This window comes from Malania oleifera, chromosome 3 (assembly GCF_029873635.1).
Source record: "Malania oleifera isolate guangnan ecotype guangnan chromosome 3, ASM2987363v1, whole genome shotgun sequence".
Lineage (NCBI taxonomy): Eukaryota > Viridiplantae > Streptophyta > Magnoliopsida > Santalales > Ximeniaceae > Malania > Malania oleifera.
In genome coordinates, this window is record NC_080419.1 from 94,280,804 (window position 1) to 94,296,705 (window position 15,902).

General features: G+C 41.1%; 1 protein-coding gene across 1 annotated transcript; it reads left to right on the plus strand.

The window, feature by feature from the left end:
• Nucleotides 1-14,191: 14,191 nt before the first annotated feature.
• On the plus strand, nucleotides 14,192-15,902 carry LOC131151436 (UPF0481 protein At3g47200-like). Its single transcript, XM_058102680.1, has 2 exons — nucleotides 14,192-15,149; nucleotides 15,326-15,902. Exons 1-2 carry the CDS (start codon nucleotides 14,614-14,616, stop codon nucleotides 15,900-15,902), a joined length of 1,113 nt encoding a protein of 370 aa, XP_057958663.1. The 5' UTR covers nucleotides 14,192-14,613.

Here is a 15,902-nt window from a genome sequence, read left to right on the forward strand (position 1 = left end):
TGCATTATTGATAGCCAAATCTTTTAATTTGATATGTGAATGTGCACCATCTGGACATTCTGAAAATAAAGGTTTCGAATCGAGAAACTTATCATACAACAATTTTACATCTCCTTCTCTAACCTTTCACTTAGATTTACTTAACAGCTCAGGCATACACTGCAGAACTTTCCTCCAAAAAAAAGAATCTGATCCATGTGGTCTGCAAAGAGCAATATGGCCACCTTTAACATATTTAGCTTTTAAAAATCTAGCCCGTAAAGAATTTTGTGTTAATAATTGCCAACCAAACTTCATGAACAAAGATTGTTGCACTTCTGAAATGTCTCTTACTTGTATGCCCCCCTCCTCCACGGGAACACACAATTTTTTCCAAGCCCTCCATTTCAGTTTTTCTTTTCCATCCTTAAATCCCCAGGAAAAAAAAGCAAACATACCTTATATCTTTTTTATCATGAGTTTCAAGACATTAAGAACAGCTAACTGATGCAATGACATGCTCGAAAACACATGTCTCAACAAAACTAGACAACCTCCTTGAGACAACAGTATACTTTTCTAGCCCTCAACTCTTTTATTGATTTTTTGAATTAAAGGGTCAAAATGACAGTTGTTTAATTTACCATCCACTATCGGCACACCCAAATACGTAAAAGGAAATTTACTTTCAATAAAACCAGTCTCTTGAAGAATTTCTCCCTTCCTCCGAACACCCAACTTCTTTGAGAAAAAAATATAGCTGATTTATCTTTATTCACCTTTTGGCCAGTCCAGTTTTTATACTCCTTAATCACCTCCATTAACTATCTAACAGATTTTTTACCAGCATTAGCAAATATAACAACATCATCCGCATACATTAAATGCGATATAATAGGTGCACCACTCAAATGCCCAAACGGTAAAATTCGCTTCTCAGTCAACTTTTTTGGGATTAGTTTAGAAAGAACTTCTTTCATGATGATGAAAATATACGACGACGACAAGTCCCCTTGCCTCAAGCCCCTTTTTAACTTGAAAAAACCCTTGTAAGTGTCATGCATCATAACAAAAAACCATGGATTAGAAATACAATTCTGAATCAACTTATAGAACCAATTTGGAAAACCAAGAGCATGGAAAATATGATCTACCACTTGCCACTCCATTCGATCATACGCTTTGCTTATGTCAAGCTTTAGCATCATATTACCTCCTCTCACCCGCTAATGTAATAATTTTGTCATTTCTTGAGCAAGCGTTATATTTTCAAAAATATTCCTCCCTTTCACAAAAAAAAACCTTACTCAAGAGATATCAAATCACCCATCACCAACGAAAGCTTGCCAACAAGGACTTTGGAGAAAATTTTATAGATTACATTACAAAGGCTTATCAGCCGAAATTTATCAAAAGATTGAGGATCCTTTACTTTTGGAATAAGAACTATGTAAGAGGAACAAAAATACCGAGGCAACATGTTACCTTTGGAGAACTCCCTTACCGCATCAATTACATCATTTTTAATAATCTTCTAACAGGTAATATAGAAAGAAGACCCAAACACATCTGGTCTCGGGCTAATGTTCACAGAAATAGAAGAAATAGTTGCATAAACCTCTTCCTCGGTCGATTCTTCTTTCATCTGTCCTATAGAATCCTCAGAAACCACCGATTGGATAATACCATCCAAATTTGACCTTTGTACTGAACTATTCTACCTCAAGAATTTCTCAAAATAATTCAAAACCTTATCATGGACCATCTGCATATTTTCCAGCACCGAACCATCAGGAAGCACCATTGAGTTCACACAAGGGTTACGTCTTCTTTGGGTAATCACCGCATGGAAAAACTTTGAATTCTAATCACCATCAGTTAACCATTTCATATTTACTTATTGTGCCAACCTAACCTCTTCCCTTCAATACCATACCTCCAATTCAGCCTTAGAAACAAAGAACTCTTTTTCAACTGATTTTGAGTACTTTGTCTGTAGCAAATTCTCATACTTTTTCACCCTTTCCTCTAACTCTTCAATAATACCACCAACACGACTGAAAGTCTATTTATTCCACACCTTGAGCCTTTTTTTTAATCTTTTCAATTTACCTGCCAATTTACAAAATCCTAAATCCGCCATAATGTGTTCTCTCCAAGATGATTCAATCATTTTCAAAAAATTCCCATGCGATGTCCACATGTTCTAAAATCTAAAAAGCACTGGCCCATACCTCTCCATACTTGCATCTAGCTGTAACATAATAGGCGAATGATCTGAATTATTTCTTTTCAACAATGATGTCGTAGCTTCATTGTATTTTACAGAAAAAAAAATATTAATCAGCACCCTATCAAGTTTCACCCGACCTCTCGTCAATCCTTGATGGCCATTACACCCTGACTTCCTTCGAATTTGATGTCCAATAATCCACATCTATTAATACAACCATTGAATTCAATCATAGATGAAACCAAGCGAGGTCAACCTCCCACCCTTTCCTAATCTGACCGAATTACATTAAAATTTCTCATAACAACCCAAGTTATGTAGACACTCTAATTTTTACTAGGCTTTCCTGGAGAGACCTGGTATAATAAAAGTTCGCTTCGAATCTCGAAAATTGGAAGACCCTTTTTGAAAAATTTGATCTTCTAAATTGAGTCTCTGTGTTTCTACTGAGCTTCGGTGTTTTTAATGGAATCCCTATACTTTCCAGTCGAGTCCCGGTATTTTTAAACGTAGTTTCGGTATGTCTATTTGAGTCATAATGTCTTTAATTGAGTCTTGGTATTTTAAAACCAAGACCCAATATTTTAATTTGAGTCCCAATATTTTAAGTCCCGATATTTTAATTTTAGTCACAATGTGTTAATTTGAGTTCTAGTGATTTTAGTCGAGCATCGGTGTTTCCATGTGAGTCCTAGTTTTTTTTTTAATCAGAGTCATATTCAGATCGAGTCCCAAACTTTTTAAAAAATAAGACCATTTTTTGTTTTAAAGTTGAATTTTTCAATTTGAGCATTTTCAATTTTTAAAATTGAGTTTTTCCAAAATTTTCAAATTCATAGGAGTTGAGTCATTTAATTTTTAAAATAAAATTTTATCAAGTCATATTACCGAGTCCGGGTCCTTCCAATTTTTGGGAATCGGGTTTTAATTTTCAATCCGAGTCATTCTTTTTGGGAAAACAAAAATGGCCAACAAAAAGAATAATAAGAAATCTAAAAAAATAAAATAAAATGCAGAAAGGAAAAATACCAAGCAAATAAGAAAATACAAAGAAATAAAATGTTAACCATGGAGCCTTCAACAGAATCGGTGCATGGACGTGGGGAATTTTTCTCCTAACAAATCTCGTGTGCCGGGGGGGGGGGGTATTTTCTATTGGGATATTTTTTTGGTCCCTCGCGTGCTTGTTTCATGCCATTTCACACCACCTACGTCCTATAAAAAGAGGCGGAGGAGGGGGCATCTGAGGGTGCACTAGGGATGACAGGTAGAGCCCATCACCATCTTCACGCCCTCTCTGAAACTCTCCATTTTCTCTCTGCCACCAGCCACCATACAGAGCAGCTCCCCCATTCTCTCCATCTCTCCCACTGCTAAACTCCCTCTATCTTCAAAGCCACCATCAATACCATCACCCAAACCTCCACCGAACCAGTCGCAACCTCTCATCACTCCACACTCGAACTTCCAGTTGAGCCACCATCACTCTCCATTCACTCAAATTCTCACACAGAACTGTCACTGGCTCTTTGCAGTAGCCATCTCCCACTCTTTCTTGGACGGCAGCCTTGACTATGCTTCCACGGAGGGCAGCTTTTCCCGGGGTTCTTGTAGTTCGACGATTCTTCTCAAGTCAAAGAAACCGTTGTGCAGCCTCGCGGCACCACCTTCGCAGCCTCACTCCACCACCCTTCTATTGAGGGGGGGGGGGGGATAAACCTGGAGCAACAATCACACACGAAGAGAAATCAAACATATCCACACTGGAACACCGGATTTACGTGGTTTGGTTGAATCGACCTACGTCCACGGGAGCACACACCACTACACTATACTGGGAGAAAAATTAAAGAGGAGTAGCCACATTGCTCTACTCAACTCTCTCTCTCTCTCTCTCTCTCTCTCTCTCTCTCTCTCTCTCTCACTCTCTCACTCCTTAACTTTTTGCACTACACAACACTCTGTGCTTACAGCACTCACACTACATACACATCTCTCACAACACACTGCATACACAACTTACTGCTATCCTCACAACTTACTGCAACCCACACAGCTTACTGCAACCCACACACTAATAGCACAACTCCACGCACACGTATATATATATACACAAGGGGGAGCAAAATTCAAAGGTGGTGGCTGCAGTTTCAGCAAAATCTACAGAGTAGGTGGCCGTCGGTTTTCAATGTCCAAGTTAGCGGCTGGGCTGGTGCGACTATCGGTGGCTCCACACCTACAATCTCAACAATCTCCCACTTGGAGACGGAGACAGCATCTTAATCAGTGTATAGGCAAATGATGTGCTCATGTTTGTATTTAAGCATGAAGAACAACTGAAGTTGAGCACAACTTCAGCTTTTCTGTAGTCACCATCTTCCTATCTGCTCGATTTCTGTGGACTAATCTGATAGTTGTCATCTTCACAACTAGTGTAAAAATGCCGGTATAATCAATCCCTTCCTTCTGCTCAAAGCCTTTGACTACAAACTGAAGCTTGTACCTTCTGGGACCGTCATGCTCCTCTTCAATTTTGTACACCCACTTGTTGTGAAGGCCTTTGGGCAACTTCCACATTCTGTTGGAGGTGAGGGAATTCATCTCGACCTTCATCACAAGCTCCCACTTACTCGCATCTCCTGCCTGACATGCTTCATCATAGCATTCGGGCTCTCCTCCATCTATAAGAAGTAAATAATCTATATACCTTTTGTCTGGTACATGAGGCCGAGTAGATCTCCTAAGTTCCGGAGTTGGAGTAGGAGGCAGTGGTGCGACAATCTGCTCCACTAGTTCCTCTGCCTGAGGATTCTCGGCATTCTGCTCTTGTGTCCCGACACACTTCTTTGGGGGACGGGTGTTTATTTGGAAACTGACCCTCTTTTGTTTCCCGACTATACAATCTTCACACACGTCAATCTATATTGACTGTAAACCACTCAATTTTCCTTTTAAGTGCATCACCCTGAGTTCCTTCTCGCTCATGTGACAAAGTCGTTGGTGCTAGATGTTACTGTCGTCACTTCTTGCAGCAACTGAAGTAGACATGAGGTATTGGAGGTTAGAAAAAGTGTTCCACTTTTCTTACCTCACGCAATCGTAAGTACACCCTTTAAAACTTTCCATTCATCGCTAATGAATTTCTCCATGTATCCCTCATCAACTAGCTGACAAACTGAGATCAAATTCTTCCTCATGTCTGAAATATAGCTGACATCTCTCAGTTCCCATACTAACCCATTCATTTTGATCTTCACTGTCCCCTTATCGGCAATGTCGCAAGGTTGATAATTTCCTAGATATACTTTATTGAAATTACCTGATGTATACTCCTCCAGGCAATCTCTGCTGCAAGTGACATGGAATGAAGATCTAGAGTCTAACACCCAAGACTCCTTTTTGCTCTTCAAAGAGCAGATCAACAAATCATCATTTTTGGAAGCAATATTTGCTTTTGTCTTTGCCCTCGTTTCTTTCTTCTAACTTTTGCACTGGTTCTTGTAATGACCAGTTTTTCCACAGTTCCAGCACTTAATAACTTTTGTGCTCTGGGAACCTGTGTCTTGAGTGCCTCTAGGATTTCTAGATTTAGATCACCTGGGCCTAGATATGCCACTGTTGTTTGATTGTCCATGTCTGTTTCCTCTGCCTCGACTCTCCATGTTCAAGGCTGAACTCGAAGTGAAGCCATGATTTGACTGCATTCTAATTTCCTCCGTCAAAATCATGTTGACGACCTTATCGTATACAAGGTTTGATTTTCCTGTGGAGCTACTGATGGCAGTAAAAACACCATTCCAACTTTCAGGCAACTGACTGAGAATCAATAGGGCTCGAATCTCATTATCAAACATTATCCCGACTAAGGCGAGTTGATCCGAAAACTCATTGAAATTATTTAAATGTCTGCTGAAACTTTCACCTGCAGACATGCTCATCGTAAATAATCTTTTCATGAGATGTACCTTATTTGCGGCTGAAGGCTACTCGTACATGTTAAATAGCACATCCATAAGGGACTTAGTGGTTGTCAAGTGCTTGACGTTAAAGGCAACAGACTTTGCCAACATCATCCTGATAGCTCCGAGAGCTTTTCGATCAAGAAACTCTCACTTGCTCTCCTTCATGGATTATAGTTTCTCCATTAGTGATAAGTGCAACTCTTTACCAAACAAATAGTCTTCAATCTACATTTTTTTTCGTTCAACATCTCAATTCATTGATCTAGAGATGGAATTAGCTCAACCGGATAGCACGGTTGGATCCAGAACGGTCGAAAACTCTAGAAATGACTTAAGTCGTTCAAAAAACGGACCCGAAATGGCTTAAAAAAACCCTGTCAAACTCTTGGTCAAACTTGGTCAACTCTGATCAACTTTAATGGAATGTTCATCTCATGGACGGAATATTCTTTGATGGCATTAGTGACACAGTTAACTGCACCGTCTACTGACGTGGCATAAGGGGCCCACTGCTGACGTGGCACGATAGGGCCCACATACTGGCAAGTGACTGTGGGGCCCATTTGGGGCCCACTTGCTGACATGGCATGGGCCTGCGGCTGACTCAGCTACTGGAGTTGATTGACGTGGCACTGACGTGGGACCGATATTGTGCTCCATGTGGCGTTGACTGAGCGCGGCTCCCGGCTGACTTGGACAGGTGGAGTGGCGTTGACGTCACTCGTCTTCAACCTCCGTTCGTTCTCTGGCGCGTGGCCGCATGTGCAAGAACCTGCCGAGGCTCTGCCGGCGCGTGAAGGTGCGTCTGTGCGGGTGGGGAGGCATCTTTCTCTGACTTGGCACGTGGTGGCGCGTGCGGCGTTGTCTAAAGTCTTTTGGAACTCCAGTTGCCATCGGTTGCTTCGTCTCGACGAGAGGAGTGCGATGATGGCCTCAAAATTAAATTTTGAGCTACTGGACAGAGGTTCAAAATACGGGAATTTTTCTCTGATCCGGTGATTCCACTCCAACCAAGCTCTGATACCAATTGTTGGGGGGGATAAACCTGGAGCAACAATCACACACGAAGAGAAATCAAACACATCCACATTGGAACATCGGATTTACGTGGTTGAGTCGAATCGACCTACGTCCACAGGAGCACACGCCGCTGCACTATACTAGGAGAAAAATTACAGAGGAGTAGCCACACTGCTCTACTCAACTCTCTCTCTCTTAGTCCTTAACTCTCTGCACTGCACAACACTCTGCGCTTACAGCACTCACACTACATACACATCTCTCACACCTCTCATAACACACTGCATACACAGCTTACTGCAATCCTCACAGCTTACTGCAACCCACACAACTTACTGCAACCCACACACTGATAGCACAACTCCACGCACACGTATATATATATACACAATGGGGAGCAAAATTCAAAGGTGGTGGCTGCAATTTCAGCAAAATATGCAGAGTAGGTGGCCTTTGGTCTTCAATGTCCAAGTTAGCAGCTGGACGGTGCGGTTGTCGGCAACTCCACACCTACAATCTCAACACCTTCGACCCATGCTCTTCTTTTCTGCCTTTGTTCCACCATATACAGCAGAGATTGGACCTGTTTCGCTCATTGGTTTGGTTCATCCGAACTAATCTTATTCACTGTTAATATCCATACATGCCAACATGATTTTATTTATTTATTTCTTGTGGTATTCTCATTATTATGTGATATTGCGGTATTTATTATGTTTATATATTTATCTTATACAGCCAGACCTTTCCGCCCTTCATCCAAGTCTCACGACATCACTAGCACCAGCCACGATCCCCCTCTCTCACTTCATCTCTGATCATCACTTTCAACCCCTATTCGCGAGCATTTTTCACACTCCTGCACTCACTGCAATGCACAATCCTCCACGCACTAATACGCACTACACGCAAATGAAAACTCACACACTCACACCTTTGAGCTTCACAGCCACCCTCGGCCAAAACAGTCCCAAAGCACCACGTCTTCGTCTCCAACTCTGGCTCCCCACTGCCTCTCTATCGGTCACTCTCACCCACAGCCGAGACCAACACAACCACCATCCTAGTCGGATGAACACCATCTAACTCCAACAACCCACTCTCACCCTCTCCATCCTCACCACCCTCGCTCTCGGGTCTTCCACGCAATCCATGCACGTACCAGTGTCACAACCCAACCAGCCCTCTCAGCCAACCCCCAACTTTCCTCCGGTAAACCACCCACAACTTTTCATTGTCATAGCAACTAGCAGCCATCCCCGAGCTCTGCTCATCACCCTCAGGCTCCTCTTTGATTCCCCATGACCATGAACACTGTTACCCCCATACCCGAGCTCTGCTCCTCACCAGTAACTCTGCTTCCCACCTGCAACCAACTCCCATCCCTCTGTCTCTCGGCCTCACTCACGACACCAACAGCATACGAACCAGAGATTCCCCCAACTCTCACCCTCTCTTGGTTTTTGTCACGACAGCACCACTAACCTACCCCACGAGCATTGCCCCTCACCGAGACTCTCTTCTCCTTCTCTCTCTCCCATCTCTTGGATCCTCCTCAGCAGCAATCTACTGCTAGCCAAGAGCTCAGCCACCCACAGAGAGAGTACACCTCTCTGTCCTCACCACTGCTGGTAACCTCTACGGCCAACCACCCCTTTTCAGCAGCGGTGAGCCCCCCTGCTCTAGCATGACCCTGTACACACAAATACACACTACACATGGTTTTTATTCACGGCCTGCACAATACGCACACAACTTCACACACTAAAATACACACACTATTTACACACTGTTTCACACAATTTCATGCTACACACACTAAGACACCCACCGCCACACACACTCACAAATAATAAAAATACACATTAATTCACATCCCCCCAGCCGATACTCACACACACTGTTTGCACGCACTATTTTACACACTATACACACACTATTTCACACACCAAAATACGCACCACACACACTTATACACACACTGTTTCACACACTAAAATATGCACTCACGCAGCACCTGCGCACACAGCACTCACTACACCTACACCTACCTGCACACACACACTCTTAGACACACTGACACACACACCACTACCCACTAATTTAAAATTACCCACGCACACTTACACACGCACATCACTAACTTACATACCCAAGCATCCTATGCATACAGGTCACACACATGCACTCCGATATTTTATTATTATATATGTACCTATGATTATTTCACATTTATAAAAAAAATAAGTCATAAAAATAAAAAATTAGGAGAAAATCAAAAAATTCTTGGCCTTGACCGGGCCTAAAACGAGTCGACCCTCCTTGGGTTGATTCTTTCCTGAATCAATTGGGTCTTCGGAACTGGTACGAAATCGGTTTAGTCTTTAATTTTATTTCTCATGTTCTATTTAATTTTTATAGATTTTGCTTTAATTTCCTTTTGTTGTTTAATTACTTTGAAAAATATGTTTAATAAAAATTCCAAAAAACTTTGGTCTCGACCAAGACCTTAAACTAGTTTTCCCCTTGGACCGGTCAACTTTCAACCGGTTCGTCATCCCCTGAACTGGTTCCATCGGTTTTCTCCATTTTACTTAATTGTCATCTAGATATTTAGAAAATCACAAAAAAATCACAAAATTCTAAAAAATGTCAAAAACCTTTTCACACTTTGATTCCATTGATTTTTGTTATTTTGAAGTTCGGAAAAAATAAAAAAAATACTTTCACACTTAGGAAAAATCACAAAAATATTTGTTTAAGACAGAAAATCATTTTCATCCCGAACAAATTTTAAAAAACCTCCCGGAATAATATTTTTCCCACTTATAAAATCTACAGATTTCAAAACCCTTAGGAGAGTATTTTGTATTCTATTTTCGATTTTCCTTCCCGATGATTGTAACCAAGGGCATTAACTCTTCGGAGTGTTAGATTGCCCCGATTTTGAGGGAATACCTATATAGTATTTTTATTCTTTTGATATTTCAAAGGAAGTAATCTTTAAACGCTTATTACATTTATTTCGGGATAATTTTTTATTAAGCTGGTACCGTTCGTAAGAACGAGCGTGTAGGGGGTGTTAATACCTTCCTCTCGCGTAAATGTACTCCCGAACCCGAGTCTGGTAACGCAAGCCGATTCTACCCCTAACGGGGTAGTAATCAAGTGTTCTAACCGCACTTCAAAAGGTTAGTGGCGACTCCACCTCACATTATTTTCCACAAAAAAAATCACATTTTCAAAAAATACACGTTTTCATCATTTTCCCCCTGTTTGCAAGCAGAACCCACACATGGGTTGGGTTCTGGGACGTCGCGACAAGCTACATCAAAACTCAACATCCTTTGAAGTTGTTCCCATAATTTTTTTCTCTCAATATGATAACATTTAGCATATACAAAAGTAAAAAGTAGAGAACATCTGTCCTCTGTTAACAAAACTATCAAACATTAATTTGAAGCACCCACCCAATCAACTTGAACATTATCTTTCCATAACAGTCAAATCTTCCCACCTTCCTCTACATTGGAACAAAATTTAGTAATTTACAAATACACCACCCACCTTCGTATCTTCTCTACATCTTGAAAAGGTTCAGAAACAGCCAAAATCAAAACTTTCTAATCTTTCACAATTTGTTTCAATCTTCTTTTCGACGTGCCCAACCCTTTTATATTCTAAAACATAACTTTGTTAATCATAAGTTCAATTTTTGAGGCACTGCCTTAGCCCTCTTAGACTTTCTCACTTGCCCATCACCTCTATTTCCTTCTTCCGATCCATCCCCTGTCACGTTACCTAGATCAAAGTAATATTCCTTTTGAGTATAAATGCAAACCTCCATATCTCCCACAGATAATGCATCATAATTATTCCTACACACCACACCCTCCTCATCCCCCTCTCTCTTAGCCACCTCCCCATCTCTTAGCCACCTCGTCCACCAAAAACACCTCCCCATCCTTATCCTTTTCAACTTCTCCCCCGCCCCCCTTCATAAAAAACTCCGATTTCCTGGGCAATCCTAGAACAACCTCCTAGTTCTACCTACACCCCTAATGCCCTTGACTTATGATCTTGAAAACATTCGACTTTCTCTTCACTGTTCTTTTCTACCAAATTAACTTCATCCACTTTTTGAGTACTTACATTACTAACCTCATTCAAAACTTCTTTATTTTTCTCATTCACATTCGAAGGACCACTCACGTCTCCATCCTTCTTTTCTTCCACCCTCTGATCCTAAATCTACAAACGAGGACCTTCCTATACAACAATCATATTTTTTTTCTACCCACTTCTTTCCACACTATCTCATCTCCCTCATTCCTCATACCTACCTTCCTTTTATTCTTAGGCTTAACTTCAAACCGGCATACCACATCAGTGTGACCTTGCCTATAACATTTATTACAATAGAAACTCCTCTTCTCATATATTATCCTTTGCTAACTTTGTGTTTTTTCTATCACCAACAGAAAACCCTCCACAATATCCTTCTGTAAATCCACTTCAACATGTAATCTTACACTAGTGGCTCATGTTTTATATAATGTGGCTTTATCCGTTCCCAAAAATTACCAAATCTAGTGGCCAAACTCTGTAAACAGTCCATTCTATATAAATGTAAAGGCAGACCTGGTAAGAAAATCCACTGAGATGCTATCAATGACTCCTTATTAATATCAAAATTCACAGACCAGTTAAATAACCGAAATTGGCACCCTGCCACCCATCTTCCTTCTCGTGCCCATGCATGAATGTAGTCCTTTTCATTTACCAAATGCAACAAAACATGATAGTTGTCCATAAAACTTATCATTGGAACTTTAGAAAGACCCCAAGATTGGATAATATGCTTCTCAAGGACATCGATAGATAGCCTTGCATAAAGAAATTTAAGCACCAACGCAAACTTCAGATTCTCAGCAGCCTTTTCCACCTCCACATCTGAGAAAACAAAACTTAATTCCTCATTAATCAGTTATGGCTTTCTCAAAGGGATTTTGCATTTCGAAGCTGGAATTTGCCTCTTCAATATTTCCGCAAATGATTTTCCCCCAACGAAACCTTCCCCCTTTCTGACCGTATCATCCCCCGAACCACTTCTCCCCATCCCAAAAACCACCATCGACACCTCCCCTCAACCCTCTGGTAATAGCTACAATAGACGGCGCAGCCATGGCTAGCAGCTACCTGTTTTTCATATTGAAAACCTAAAAATAAAAAACCAACCTTTTATGGAGTGAGAAAATGGATCGCAGCTTCATCGTCGCTGACTCTATCGTCACTGACTATGTCATCGCCGTCTCTTTGTATGAATCTTATGCTCCTTTATAAGTGTCACTCAAAATAGCCGCGCATTAATTGAGCCGACCACTGCGTCGCCTGAAAACCCAAAGAGCCGCTGCCTCTTTGTGTTACTCGCTGTCGCAGGTAGCAGCTTCATTGTCCTAGGTTCACAGTCGCAACTCCTCCCAACTATGTCGTCGTCGTTGTTGCTCCAGATGAAACCGCGTTGCCGAAAAACCCTGACTACTTCTCCCTTGTGCCGCTCACGCTGTGTCTCGCCATCACCTTGAAACAGACATCGCACCATCATCATGAAATAGTCGTCGTCGTCATAGGTAGCAACTTTGTTGTTTGTCGACAGCCCGTCACAGCTACGTCATTGTCGTTGCTTCAAATGAAACTACGTCGCCAGAAAACCCTAACTGCTTCTTCCTTGCACCGCTTGCATTGTGTCTCACCGTCACTGTGAAACAGACGTCTCCATCGAAGTTAGCAGCTTCGTCATCTAGGCTCGCTGTTGGCAGCCAACCGTGTCGCTGGAAAAACCTGCTTCTCCCTCGCGCCGCTCACACTAGGGTTTCTCCACATTATTATTAATTATATGTCTTTAAGACTTGATAGAGTTCGACAAATAAAAATATGTACTCATTAAGTTGGGAGGAGTTATTGTCAGTCTTATCAGATCTAGGGTGTTTAAACTTGATTTTTGTCATTGTCACTTTCAAGAATTAAAAAAAATGCAACAGAGTATTGAATGTTGTTGCATATTTTTTTATGTCATTAATTAAGTTATCAAATTATAATAAAATGTGAGAAATATAAAACATAAGATACCTTATAAAAGAATAAAATAAAATGCAACAAAGTATTGAATGTTGTTGCATATTTGTCATTAATAGAGATGGAGCATTCACTCTAGGTAGCTAGCTTATTTATTTTGAATATCTTTTTGTCTTAGTGGGTCCTTATATTACCCAACAAAAATAGCTACTAAGGAATATTTATTTATATAAGATGATAGTCAAAGAAAGACTTGCAACGATTTAAAATTCACCAATTGTTGCAAGAGCACTTGAATCTATAGCGACATATATGGCTTGATATGGATCGTAATAATATGAATATAGTATCAGTAATAGGTTCATATACCGAAAATTTTTCATTTATAAATATATTCACATGCCTATATATTTATTGTCCATATCTAGAGTAGGGAGCATGAACTCATGAGAAAGGAAAAAGAAAGAGTTACCTCTCCACAAGCATTGTTGGATGCTAGCTAGCTAGTGTATTTATATTTAATTTTCGAGTTTATTGTGCCTTTATGTTACTGAATAAATAGGCAATAAGATTTTTTTTTTTATAAAATAATGTTAACAAAGTAAGCAAATAAAAAAAATAAAAAAAAGGCAAATGTTTGTAAGAGATAATTTCTCAATGTAAAATTTGAAATTCATGAATTGTAAGATGTCATATGAGCTCTTCAATCCACACAAATGATTTGTATAACTTGATGTACGCAGGTATCAATTATCACATCACTTTATTTAATCCAATTAAATATTAATATAATACCTTGAAGAAACTTCTGTAGAAAGAAAAACTTGTAACGGGCAGCCTTCATGTAATATTTAGAATCTTCCAATAAAAAAAGTGTCATATGTATGGCTTGATCCGAGGTCAAAGAGAAATTATTAAATTCACTGAATATTATGTATGCTGTATCAAGTATGATTAGTCAAATGTATGTCTTAAAATTTTCTATAGACTGCTCCTCGCTTGTATTTCTCTCCCTGTACAGGAATTTCACTTTTAGATATTCACGTGAGTATACTTGGTCTAGATCTAGATGAGAGAATTACAAATACGGAAGAACAGGTGCCTCACTCTTCAATCGATGTGAATAAATTGGTAAACACCATCAAACGGGATCTCCGTTCGGTCGATGCCCAGCAGCACGAGTACTGTATATATAAAATTCCAGAGAGACTGCACCGCACAAAACCAAATGCATACACACCGCAAGTTGTCTCCATCGGCCCTCTCCACCATAACAACAAGAAGTTACTACGCCTGCAGAATTTGAAACTAAGCTTCCTCAGGAATTTCCTGGGTAAGACCAACATGGATTTGAATAAATGCGTCGAGGAGATTACAAGATGGGATGCAAGAGTCCGCGGTTGTTACGCTGAGAAAATTGATGTCAGGATCGATGAACTCGCAGAAATTGTCCTGGTGGATGGCGTTTTCATTATCGAGGTCTTGCTGAGGTTTGGCGCTGATCATAACAATTGCACCACGAGTGACAACAACAATATCGACCCCAGACATTTTAAAGCATGGGTGCTGTCCACCTTGCGGCCTGACATGATATTGCTGGAAAACCAGCTTCCGTTCTTCGTTCTTGAGGGTCTGTTCAACATGGCTTTCCCTGCTAACGAGCGTATATTAATGCCCTCACTGCTTGATCTCTCCCTGAAATTTTTCCATGGCTTGATGCTAACGACGCCGCCCGCGTCGAAGAAAGACTTGCCCCAATCCGACATACAGCACTTCGTTGATTTACTGAGAATCTGTCATCTCCCGTCATCCCTCCGCAGGCGGACAGGCACTTCTCCCGTCATCTTCCGTTCTTCGTTCTTGAGGGTCTGTTCAACATGGCTTTCCCTGCTAACGAGCGTATATTAATGCCCTCACTGCTTGATCTCTCCCTGAAATTTTTCCATGGCTTGATGCTAACGACGCCGCCCGCGTCGAAGAAAGACTTGCCCCAATCCGACATACAGCACTTCGTTGATTTACTGAGAATCTGTCATCTCCCGTCATCCCTCCGCAGGCGGACAGGCACTTCTCCGACCGCCGAACGCGTGTCCATACGCAATGCAACACAGCTGCAGGATGCCGGAATGAAGGTCAAGAAAAGCGAAAAGACTCGACTGCTGGATATCGACTACGAGGCCGGGAAGCTGCAAATCCCGCACATGAAAATCAGAGACGAGACGGAAATCGTGCTCAGAAATCTCATCGCCTTGGAGATATTTCGCTACAGACACGATAGTTACATTATAGATTATGTTTACTTCATGGATGACTTCATTGACAACACCAAAGACGTGGACCTGCTCATTCGAAATGGCATCATCGAGAACTGGCTGGGCGACAACTACTCGGTGGCGGTAATGTTCAACAATCTCACCAAGGAGACGTCGCTGAGTGGAAGCAACTTCTACTATCATGACACTTGTGAACGCATGAACAACTTCTGCAAAGTTGCGTGGCACCGTTGGAAGGCAACCCTGAAGAGCGAGTATTGCAGCACTCCGTGGAGAATTGCTTCTACCTCTGCCGCCATCATTCTCCTGCTCCTCACTTTATCACAAACCGTTTTCTCTGTCATTTCGTTGTGGTTTTAA